The sequence below is a fragment of the Dermacentor andersoni genome, chromosome 1, assembly GCF_023375885.2.
Source record: "Dermacentor andersoni chromosome 1, qqDerAnde1_hic_scaffold, whole genome shotgun sequence".
Taxonomy (NCBI): Eukaryota; Metazoa; Arthropoda; class Arachnida; order Ixodida; family Ixodidae; genus Dermacentor; species Dermacentor andersoni.
Genome location: NC_092814.1, coordinates 155,418,731 through 155,430,899, shown reverse-complemented (window position 1 = coordinate 155,430,899; position 12,169 = coordinate 155,418,731). Strand labels below are relative to the sequence as shown.

Here is a 12,169-nt window from a genome sequence, read left to right as displayed (position 1 = left end):
AAGATACTTAGCAAATGTATCATGATACGATACAAGATACTACTTAACTCCAACGAACCTTGTTTCATTTGAATGAAATGTCTGTTAGAATCTCAAGATATTTGTCTTTCTTGCTCAAGGTATATATTCATTCCAAAACAATGTGTGAAAGCGACTAGACGCAAGGCAACCCCATTCTTGCATTCTTCAGACTTTGTAACAAAGCACCACGCAAGAGAAACTTCAATAACAACACTACAGCAACATCAGAATTTGCCCGAAAGACGCTGCACGCATTGGCGTACGTAGCACAGTACGGTGGCTACAAGAAAGAGTTATAGCACCGATGTAGCTAACAACAAATCAGGGAAACAAAAGGTTGGCTGCATGCGGATGTTCGCGCGCATGTTTTTGCCGTGATGGCGGGACCACCACAACCTGACTCTGTTCCACCAATATGGACATGCAGACCTCATTGCTAGCCCAAGCTGGAGGACTCTGGGGGAAAGATAAACGAATGTCACTGCCTTTGTTTTTATTGAGGTGGCTTTGTGGCAGAAGTATCAGCTTGGGAAGAGGTGTTGATCCATAGTTTATAGTTTCACACGGTGATGTTATGAAAGCAGTACCTTGTATCTTAAGATACACGATACACTCTTTCATGTAGCGGAAATACCAATACTAATACAAGTCTTGCAATACGTATCATGGTACAGATACCTAAAGAGTATCTAAGATAGTATCTAAGGTACAGGTATCGTCGATACTGCCCAGGACTACATGTAGGTCATGAAACAGCCGCCTACGTCTTGGCATGTACCAAAATTGGCATAGCATGACAAGAGTGTATGACGAACATAAATGATAAGTCATGACATACGTGTCATGTAGGTGATGAAACAGCTGCCTAAGTCTTGGCACGTACCTAAATTGGCCTAGTATGACGAGACTGCATGAAAAACATAAATGACAAGTCATGTGTCGTGCGTCAAGTCGGTCATGAAACCGCCGCCTACGTCTTGGTGCTCTCATGGTTGTTTCGTTAACTTGGTAGGCTCCCCGCATACTGCTTCGCATAACATCAATTCCCACAGGGCATGGGATCGGCCAGCTTTTTCGTATCAGCGGCATGCACTTTTTTGCTGGTTTCGAACTGATATAGTTCTAAAGTTTGTGTGATATTTTTTTTTACTTATAAAATAGATAAAAAAACATGGAAGCATTGATATCAGTTATTTTTGGCACCATTTTCACTACACAAGAATATATTCTTCTATGAAATAATACATATTTTACTTGTCTTGACAATGCACAGCGTTCAAGAATACGTTTGCATCTTTGACAGTGCCAATGCAGTTACTACACATGTACAGTTATTATTCATGTATTTGGAGGAGGCTGAGCTGCAACAGGAGTCCCCCCTCGAACGAAATTGCTGGCTACGCCACTGACATCCGGTGATTCTCTTCACTGATATGCATCAAGCCACAGTGGTAGCATTTCACTAAAGACACTAAGTGGCAATAGTTAGAAAAGCCAAAGCATCAGAAATAAGTGTTATTGAGTTTTTTTGTTTGACACTTTTTCTTACAAGTGGATGCATTTTGTTTAAACTAGGAGGTTCTAAGTATTTATGCTATTTCCTTTTCTTCCCACACTGCTGCATTCATAAAAATCACAGGACTATTACAACAACTGTAACAGTGTAACTCAAAGTAGAATTAAATCTATACAACTTACAACCATGAGGTTTAATAACCTAAGGTAAACATTGAAGTACAAATTCACTACATTCTTGAAGAATATATACTTGTCTTCACTAAAGCAATTTATTTATATGTACCAGACAGAAATCCAAAACAATTACTTCTTCATGAGTCAGGTGGAGCACATGCACCTTCCTCACTGTCTTCGTCATCCTCGTCATCTTCATCTATCTCCATCTCTTCAGTGTCAGAATCAGAGTCGTCAGACCCAAGCCACTCCTGCGCTTGTGGATCTAATGGTACAAGCACTTTCCAATTATCCAACTTGCGCAGATCTAGTGCATACATGTCGGAAAGTGTAAACTGCCGGTGATTGTCTTCAAACATCCCTCCATACAAGTACAGGATCCCGTGCTTGATGGCCATGCAGCTGCTCATACGAGGAACTGGTGCAAAGGCATCCTTGGGTGCCTCTGAAGTTGTGGCTTCTTGGCACATGGCTTCTGCTGGTGCTTTTTCCTTTGTTGCCCCAATTGTAACTGTGAAGACACCATCATCTGATGTCACAACCTGGAAAAAAATTTTCTTTTTAAAAATGACAATAAAAAATCACAAACATTACTCTATGAGGCACATTTTAGAACAACTACTTTGGTAAAAAAACACTCACAGTTGACATTCATGCATAGTTAACTTCGGCTGTCTAAGCAGAGAGGTGCAAAATGAGCTTAAAATACTTCAACTAACCTGAATGATGAACTCTGACTCATTCGCTATAACATATGATGGTATGCTGCATTTGCAATCAAAAGCATGACTGCAGAGTGCCACCAGAAATTACTGCAAGAGCAGGGTATCACATGCAGGCTACTCACTTACGATCACACCACATTCTGAAACTATGCTTGATAATGATAACTCATGCCATACAAAGTGTTGTGTCATCACCCCTTAGATAGAACCTGTAGTGGCACTCTGACGTCACTGAGGTCTTGAATTGTGTATCTTAGATAGAATGCACGTGCCTGTGTGTGTGTGTCTGTGATGTCACTGATTAGTAGCTCTGTATAGCTATATAAGACGGCCACGTAAGTGCCTTGTGGTTCTTTTCCGTTGTATTGCAAGTGGCAATAAACATGTGTTCTGGCAAGTAGGCTACTGCGTACTTAAAGACACAACACAAAGTTTTTCATCAGGGCGTTAAAATAAATGAGTTTCGTAATTGGATTGGTTCTATATATTATGGCAGAAAGAACTAGCTTCAATTATCAAAGGAATACCAACTACTTCTTCATTTCGAAAATATACAAAGAAAAAGTCATGTGGGAGCTATATTGTAAACAAAGCTTTTCATTCTAGAATATGCACTATGCTAATGACAATGTCCAGGCAATTGAGCAGCATGAAAAAAGTGACAATATGAAAAGAGAATGTGACCACATTTGATGCCACCATTTGATAATGATGGTAATGAAAGGGAGGAGCTACTGGCTAGTAGATTCGCAGAGTTCAGCCTGTTATATGCTAATACCACATGCCTCACCAGGCTCGAACAAATATTTTGGTTATACACTGGAAGTTTAAAAGTGCTGTTGAGGAAGTTTTCTACCCCAATCACTTTTTTTAAACAAGGTTTAGTAATAGCGCAGATTGATGCAAATGAAATGTTGTGTGGCAATGGTTTAGGGAGGTGAGTGATCTCCATCGCATCTTTTTTTCTTTCTTTTCCTTTCATCCAGCATGGTACATTTTCGGTGGTGGTTTTGCAAGCTTTGGTTTCTCAAGGATCTGCAAGTTGTTTACATTACTGGCAGTTATTTGTGAACTGTAAGCAAGACACCTGACATGGAAGCAAGAGCTACAGTTTGGGAAATTGGTTGGTCTGAAGAGAAGGGGGTGCGAGCTTTCATTTGAATTTTCAGCTATTTTACATACTACACATTTGCGTAATGCTTTACAGACATGGTCGTCATTGCATGATCTATGCATCACACTTGTTCATTTGTAATACCCAATCATAATGAGAAAATGGCACTGTCAAAAGCATACAGCTTAGATGAGTTTGCATGCATCTCACATGATGATGCCACCTAACCAACAAGCAATGGAATGATGACGGTACTACAGGAAGGAACACGAGGGCCAGGGGCATAAGATATGGAAGCAATGTAACGGCACCTTAAGTCATTTAATTTCCTTTTATTTCCTTAAAGACCCCACGAGGGGGTATTACATAAGGCGTAGAATCAGCTAAAAAACATGAACAATGCCACATGTGTTTATATACAAAAAAGGTTATTTAAATTTTCAACTAATGATGATGCACAGGTGATATCAAGTATAAACAGTTTTCCGTTTCATTGTCTGAGGCTACAAATACTACATAGTAGTATCACAAATCAGAAAAAAGTATGTCTTGTGCGAGCAAATACGATATTAAAAAACACTACAGGTCAGCAGTTAAAATGTCCTAAAAAGAACTTGTGTTTGGTACACAAAACCAATGTGATGGTGAGCACTTTGCTGATTGGCTTCCTCATGCTGATGTGCTTGCCAAGCATCACCTACTAGTGACATAGTGACTTGCTAGTGATGCGTGCCAAGCGTGACCTCCTATACAGTTAAACCTTTATATAACGAACTTCAATACAACAAAATCCTCAATATAACAAAGTATATAACTTTTTATAACTTCATGTCCATAGAACACCATTTATTTTTAACCTCAATATAACAAAGTGTCTATCCCAGAATTTAAATTTAACAAACTTTCACTGCTGTCCAAAAGGAAGACTGAGGCAATAAATAGAAACTTGTGAGGGCACCAGTGGTCAAACGGCTGAATTACACGCGGTTGTTTGCTAATGCAATTTTCAAATTGCATGCCGTGTAACAGAGAGTGACTACCAAAGCGCAGCAGCCTTCTGCGGCAATGGCAATTTTAGCTGGAGATGCACCGCCAGATCTCGGAGGCCATAAGCTGACGAGTGCGGTGTCGATCAGGGGCACTAAAAGGCACATGTATCGGCGCATAGCACCGCACACTCTGCGCAGCAAAAACCCAATTTGGTGTTTTTGTTGTCGCCGAGTGGCAAGTGACGAGCATTAGTAGTGGTAAAAACAGGCGGCACTACTAAATGCAATGCCCTCTAGTTGGAGGACAAGGCAAGCGATTTCAATCAGAAAAAAAAGGGGGGGGGGAAGGATGTTGGCGCTTTTTTCAGGATACCAGAGAGCTCGCTCACCATGATCTTGAAGTAGAAAAAAACTATCCTCAACTTGCTGAAGAAACAGACAAATTTCCAGTGAAAGTAATTGAAACTAACACATGCTTTTACGGCAAATAAAAGTGTTTTCAGTGAGTGTGCTGCTCCTGCAATAAGTGGATATAAGTAGCCAACAGATTTTTAGAAGCTGCTTGCACTTACCTGCGGCACTGCTACCTGCAAAAACCAACTTACACATCTTCTATTGAATCAATGCAAAACGGCGACGTACCAGCTCTTGCTTGATATTTCGGACATGATGCGCACTCAATGTCACAATACAGAAAATGCGCCATCTGGAGAGAAGTTGCCATAATTCAAGTTGTTTCCTCAATACCATGTCATATTCAAGCAAAGCTTTTTTGCAGCATCTGACGGATTTTGATGCAACATTCTTTAGACTGTGTGGAGAGCGGTCATTCTGTTCTGTGAACATAAAATTCAGTGTGGTACTACTTTGGGCGACACTAGAGGTTATGTTGGCAAGCCATGGTGGCGGAACGGCTTCAAAAGTTTTGCTTACACCCATCACTACAGTGCGTTGGACTTGCGTTTTTCTTTCAGCTTTCCACTGTGAAAATGATTTCGACGGCGCAGCATCAAACCATAAAAGTGGTCGCTGGCTCTCAATTTCAATTAAATGTCTGATTTTTTTTAGTTATTGAAATAAGTTTTTTCGGACTGCCCAATTATTCTGAGCTTTTACAGGCCTTTCTGTGTAAAAAATAATTGGTTGGCAACTGCACTTTGCATAGAAGGTCATTCAATGTCGCAAAATTTCGCTATGTCAAGGTTTAACTGTACTCCATTTCATACTTAGTAGGCAACACTTTTGAAGCTATGCAAGTAGTGTGATCGTAAAAGTTTTACTCCACAAGTTTCACAGTGCTGTTGCTTTTGATCTGCAATGCTTTCTATAGAATAACGACTTCATATATTACAAGCGCAGCTTCTGGGTGTAAACTTGCATCAAATCACATATTTGTGCACCTCTGTCCTTCCAGTATGCAACATACTATGTCTGTCATGAGCACAAGCAGTGCACTGTGGCCACTGGTCACAGAAACATGTCAGTTCACTCCTTCTGTGATAAATAGGGTCGTATCTGCAACGCCCTCCATGTAATAATTACACCATATTTTGTGACAAATATATGAGACCCAATTTACATCAAATTACATAACACAAACATGCATCTGTCTTCTATAAGTGCAACATTATTTTTTTGCAAATGTGAGCAGTGAGAGAAGTCCATCTAGCCTTTGTACATGATGTGTATAAAATGAAGTATAGTAAGTATGCCCTATGTAAAGAAGGGAGAAGAGGTGTTTAAGCCACCCGCCGTGGTGGTGTAGTGGCTTTGGCATTCTGCTGTTAGGCCCGAGGGCGCGAGATTAAATCCCAGCCCTGGTGGTCACATTTCAATGGGGCCAAAATGCAAAAACGGCCGTGTGCCGTGCATTGGGTGCTCATTTAACAGCCTCAGGTGGCCAAAATTCATTCGGAATCCCCCCCCAATACAGCATACCTCATAACTATATAGTGCTTTTGGCATGTAAAACACTAGAATTTAATTTTGAGATGTTGCACAGAAGTGCATTAGTAAAGGACGAAACTTTGGAAGAATACCAGAGCCTTAGCTAGTGACAGAAATACAATCTTCTACCATTAATTCCAACCTGGCGGGACCCACAAAATTGGAATTATCCAGTGGATTGAATTAAACGAGAGGCAGAAAGAACACCAAAAGACAATGCAGATTCATTGGCACTATTTGCCTCAATTTTAAAATGCCCCCGAATCGAATGCAGACCCACTTTTTTTTTTATTCAATATAAGAAACTAATGTAGAAATGACACTGGACCTCCTAACAAAGTACAAAATCTAACGCACACCTGATACTTAAGCAAAATGAACTTAGCATTCCTCCGATTCTGACAAAAAAAAAAAAAAAAGAAAAATAAAGGAAGATGAAGCCAGCAAACTTTAACTTCACAGAATTGAATTTATTTACCTAATGTCCATCGCCATTGCTCTCAGATAGCACTTAAGCACTGTCTATTAAGAGCCACAACATGTCCTTTGTACGATCCATAGCACATTTGATAGTCTGCATTGATAGAGTGTCATTCATTCGGCTCGTCGGAGCGGGGGTTGCTGGGGTTGGAACATTATATCCAGCAGCATAGGTTAATCCATTGAAAGTGTTCCATTTGTAGCTATGTGACTGAGGTGATGGCATGGAGCGGAGGTAGAACTGGCTTCTAATCTGAATGTCATATGTTCAAATCCTCTTCCAATACACTACATATTCAGGCTTGGAGTGGCGCCTGACACTGGCCAAAAAACAAGTAGAAGAGAGAGAGCGAGTGGGGCTGTACTAGCCCAGGTGCAACCAAATTAGGAAGGCCCACTAAGCTTCAACAAAGACGCTCCCTCATCAGATTAGAAATTGGCCTCCCTGGTGCAGTATTTGGCCACTACCTCCCTCATGACCCCTACAATTAATCCATGGCCCTCAGTCCCCAGCGGCTGCGGAGCACCTGACCAAGGCAGCGACCAAACCCGCAAGGGGTCCAAGAATCTCTGGACCCCTTGCCGGGAAGCGTTCAACACATGAACCCTCGTGACTGAAGCTAGCTTCAGACTCTTTTAGGAATGATCAGGCATTGCGTAGAATATTAGCGACCTTAGTGAAGTTAGAAGAACTGGTGAGGTTTATACAGTGCTGACTAATGGCCATGTCCTCTGCTACAGAGGACTTACAGATAAGAGACAATATGGAATAGGACTTCTAATCCATAAGGACATAGCAGGCAACATTGATGAATTCTACAACATTATTGAGAGGGTAGCGGTAGTTGTAACAAAGCTGAATAGCAGGTATACAATAAAGGTAGTACAAGCCTACATTTTAATCTCCAGTCATGATGATGAAAAAATAGAACAGTTTTACGAAGATGTTGAATTAGTGATGAGAAAAGTGCAAACTGAGTATACTGTAGTCATGGCTGATTTCAATGCAAAAGTGGGGGAAAAGCAGGCTGGTGAACAAGCAATTGGCAACTACAGCACCGATTCTAGGAACACTAGAAGAGAGATGTTGGTAGAATTTCCAGAAAGGAATAAGCTCCGAATAATGAGTACCTTCTTGAGGAAGCGTAGCAACAGGAAGTGCACCTGGAAAAGCCCTAATGGAGAAACAAGGAATGAAATAGATTTCATACTCTTTGCCGATCCCAGTGTAATGCAGGATGTAGAAGTGATAGGTAGGGTAAAGTGCAGTGATCATAGCTTAGTGAGGTCCAGGATTTCTTTCAATATGAAGAGAGAAAGAGTAAAATTAGTCAAGAAGAAACAGGTCAACCTAGAGGCAGTAAGGGTAAAAGCAGACCAATTCTGGCTGGTGCTTGCAAACAAATATGCAGCTTTAGAACAGAGAGAAGATGACATAGGGATAATGAATGAAACCGCAACTAGGCTGCTTATTTTTTAGGGGTGGTGCAATTAAGAAATTTGCAGGCGAATTGCAATCAGTTGGTGCAGGACAGGGGTAATTGGGGATCGCAGGGAGAGGCCTTCGTCCTGCAGTGGACATAGTCTGATAACGATGATGATTTATGAAGCAACTCCACAACAATCACAAACGAACTGTGGCCCACTCCTCTACTAACCACTTTGCTTTTTCGTCATACGATGCATATAATTCTCCGGAATGCAAAGAAGTGGTGTGACTTGTTGCTGTTAGCTGAATGTGTAAAATAACTCATCATTTGAATGTGCTTCCGTAACCAGACTGAAAGCGGTGTGTCGTCGTCATCTATGGGTGTGTTCCAATTCTGGCCAGCATCGGAGACTGTCTACATAGACAGCTAAGGAGACAGTTTGAAGACCAATAAAACATGTTTCGAACCGTATGGAACATGCTTCTGCGACCTGACGCCACCTTGCAGCAACAAGAAAAATCTGAGAAAAGCGCACATTAGTTCTGTATTTTAAGTATTTGCACCTACAAACCTATAAAAACACGATGCGACTTGCAACAAGGGCATAGGAAAGCGTGTCTATGTTTTCTTGTGCGCAGATGACCTTCACATAGAGTTTCCAAGTGTCCTGCTAAGCTGCCATGATGTTTTGACAGGAAAGTAGCCTGCATCGTTTCTGACTTCAATGCTGTCTCTGCAAAGCTGTCTAGTTAGATGTATAGGTGAGAAGTGGAATGAGACTTGAAATCCACTGTCCGCTTAGTCATCTACTTTGTCGTCTACTGAGAGTATTGGAACATAGCATATGCAAGAAAACTCTTTTGTCACCATCAGTGGCAGCTATCTTGTGATGGCAGTGGCAATGATGTTGGCTAGGCTGGCTCTGATCGTCGAATGCCATGAACGCGGTTTTGTTTCCGTATTAGACTGAACCGCCCAAGCAATTTAGACCAAGTTCCTTGGAAGAAAAAAAAAAGTGTACGTTAGAATAGGATAAATACTGTATTAACTCTTTGTAAGTTGCAGTTTTTGCTAGAAAATCTTCCTGGGGTAGGTTGAAAATAGGAGTTTTCAACTGGAGATGACATGTGTTTGAGACATTCACTGAACCTTAAGTGCTGCGAAGAGAAACATGGCAGCTAGGGAAGTCACCAAATGTCGTCACCATTGGGGTCAGGCACATGCGTGATCACCAGCCAAGTTCAAATTATCAGGCGAAGGCTACTTTCAGGATTGAAATAATTAGTTTGGTCCCATAGAAATGTCTGGGCACAGGCCGGGACCTTCAGTCAGGATCAAATTAACCGGAGTCAAATTAACGCAAGTCTACTGTATATGACTATAGTGCTAAGATATGAAAAATATTGATGGCCAAGCAATAAGAAGGATGTGCCAAGCAAGCTGAAAAAATTCTGACCACAGAGAGATGAAATCTAAGAAGAAAACTTACTGTTCAGGTCGAATAGCCTTATTCCAGAGGGACTGAAGTGCATATTTGTGTCAAAGAGACACAGCATACACAGTACAATGCTGCACCGTGCCAGAAATGACTTCAGTGGCCAGCCATGGACAAAGATATTGAATATGCTGAAAGTTGCAGAAAGTGTAAAGAAAGCAAGCCAAGGCAACCAGTGCTTCACCATCTTGTACCAATGGCACACTGGAAAGTTGTGGCCATTGATCTGTTCCACCACACCGTCCCCAACTTCACTATAACAGAGGACTGCTACTTCAGCTACACAGTACTACTAGAAAACCAATGAGTAAGACATTTGTTCTGTATAGACTTCCCAGGAAATTGATCTTGGACAAAAGTTTGCCATTCAACAGTGCAGATTTAAACCCTCCCTCAGGACCAAGTAATTTCACGTACCATCGTGCACACGTGCTCAATCAAAACCAGGGTCTTTGAGGTTGCGGAGGAGGTTGCCATTGCTCTGGCTATCGCTTCTCCCAAATATAGATACATTATTAGCGACTATCAATCGGCTATACGAAATTACGCCAGAGGACGGATATCAGTTGAAGCTGCAAGAATTCTAAACAGTAAAGCCAAACTCTTATCACCTGAGGAATTTTACAACAAGGAAATCATCTGGTTCCCAGCCCATACAGACTGCGAAACCATCGCCACTGCCAACCTTAACAAGTCTGCCCACTGTGTTGCATGAGGACTCATTAACCACACCCGATTGGTGGGGGGAGGGGGGGGGGGGGGCTCTGGCCGAGGAGAATGTGGAACGGAAGGATAGGGATAGACGTCTTTAATTCAGTGACATTATCCAATTCCATAGAAAGTCGAGGAGTATATATCCACCTCCTAGTCCAAAATTGGACAGGCCTCAGGCAGCTGACTGGAAGCGCCTTCAAACCAGAACTTACACGAACCTGGTACATCTTAACCACATGTTTCCCGAATTATACCCTGATGCCAAATGTAAATTATGTGACAACAGAGGAGCCACCCAAAAGCATATACTCTGGGATTGCGATAAAGTTTAGAGGAAAATTGCAGCCCCCCCTCCCCCCTCCCGGATGAACTAGGTGCGCGGTGGAGGGCTGCACTGACTAGCTCAAATCTCCAGGACCAACTTTGGGCCATCCAGCAAGCCCAGGAAGCTACCGAGAGACAGGGTCTCTCTGCTGCCCCTGGCGTAGCCTACACCCAGGCCATCAATTTGCAGGATATTCAATGAAGTTGCCACACATACACTCACATTACATCCAGCCCAAATCACCTTACAGTGCTCTGAGCCAGGCTCACAGTACTGTACAAGAAGCAAAGAAGCTCCTGAATAAGTGCATCTACGAAACTACAACAAGCTACTATGATGCATTTCTCGAGTGGCACAATACACTCAAGATTAAGGGCTAGGATCTCCAGTTGAAAGAGCTAAAGTAAACCCCTGTTCACTCGAACTCTGATTATCTTGAAACGTTCGTTTAAGTGAAATTGTTTCCGGCTGTGATGTCAACCTATGTGTTTTTCATCCCTTATCTAAAAAAAAATTTTGCGACAAACTCGTGGATGTCTGCTAAAGGCATGACAGCTGCGCTCTTTTGCAGTAAAGTTTCGGTTTTCGAAGTGAAATTGTCCGGGATTTATTACGATGCAGAAAGGAGCAGCAACAGCTTTTTGGCTGTCTGGAACCAGTTAGGCTCGGATGACTGGCTTCAAACATTGCATTAGGATCAATCGTCTTGTTCATGGATAAAACAGCACAACACAGACACGGACATGAGCTAAAGAAGCGACAGGATAGGCGCTAGTGTTGTCCGTGTCTGTGTTGCACTGTTTACCCAAGATGAAGCTAAACCAACTTGCCCCAAATGTCAGTTTTGTTAACCAATCGTCTTGACTCTGTGCCAAGCAGACTGTCTTGGCATGGTGCCAGTAATGCTGTCGGTCATAGGCGCTGACATGTGTGGTGCCGATGCATGCAAAAGTGATTAAGAACAATACTGGCAGCATTTTGGAAAAGCTCCATGTGGTCTATGCATGGCCAGCAGGCTTCTATTTTCATGACTTCACTTATCTCAAAACTCTGCTTATTTCTAAATTATTTTCCATTTTAACAGCTTCGAGTTAACGAGGGCTTACTGTACTAGTATAAGACAGAAATCTTGATGCACCCATCATTGTCTTGGTTGACACATACAAACCTGCAAGTGCAGCAGAGGCACAAACAAGCAACACAGTGACAATACAATGAAGGAACCAAGCTCATTCCC

At 42.0% G+C, this 12,169-nt stretch overlaps 1 protein-coding gene across 3 annotated transcripts in view; it reads right to left on the bottom strand.

Moving 5' to 3' along the window:
* Positions 1-1,786: 1,786 nt before the first annotated feature.
* Positions 1,787-12,169, bottom strand: part of LOC126532566 (kelch domain-containing protein 4) — a 52,182-nt gene continuing 41,799 nt past the window's right edge. For all 3 annotated transcript variants that reach the window (XM_072287797.1, XM_050180154.3, XM_072287800.1), the window contains one exon: positions 1,787-2,255. In XM_072287797.1, the coding sequence (XP_072143898.1) occupies positions 1,851-2,255 (405 nt within the window). In that variant the 3' untranslated portion in view covers positions 1,787-1,850. The remainder of the gene's footprint in view (positions 2,256-12,169) is intronic.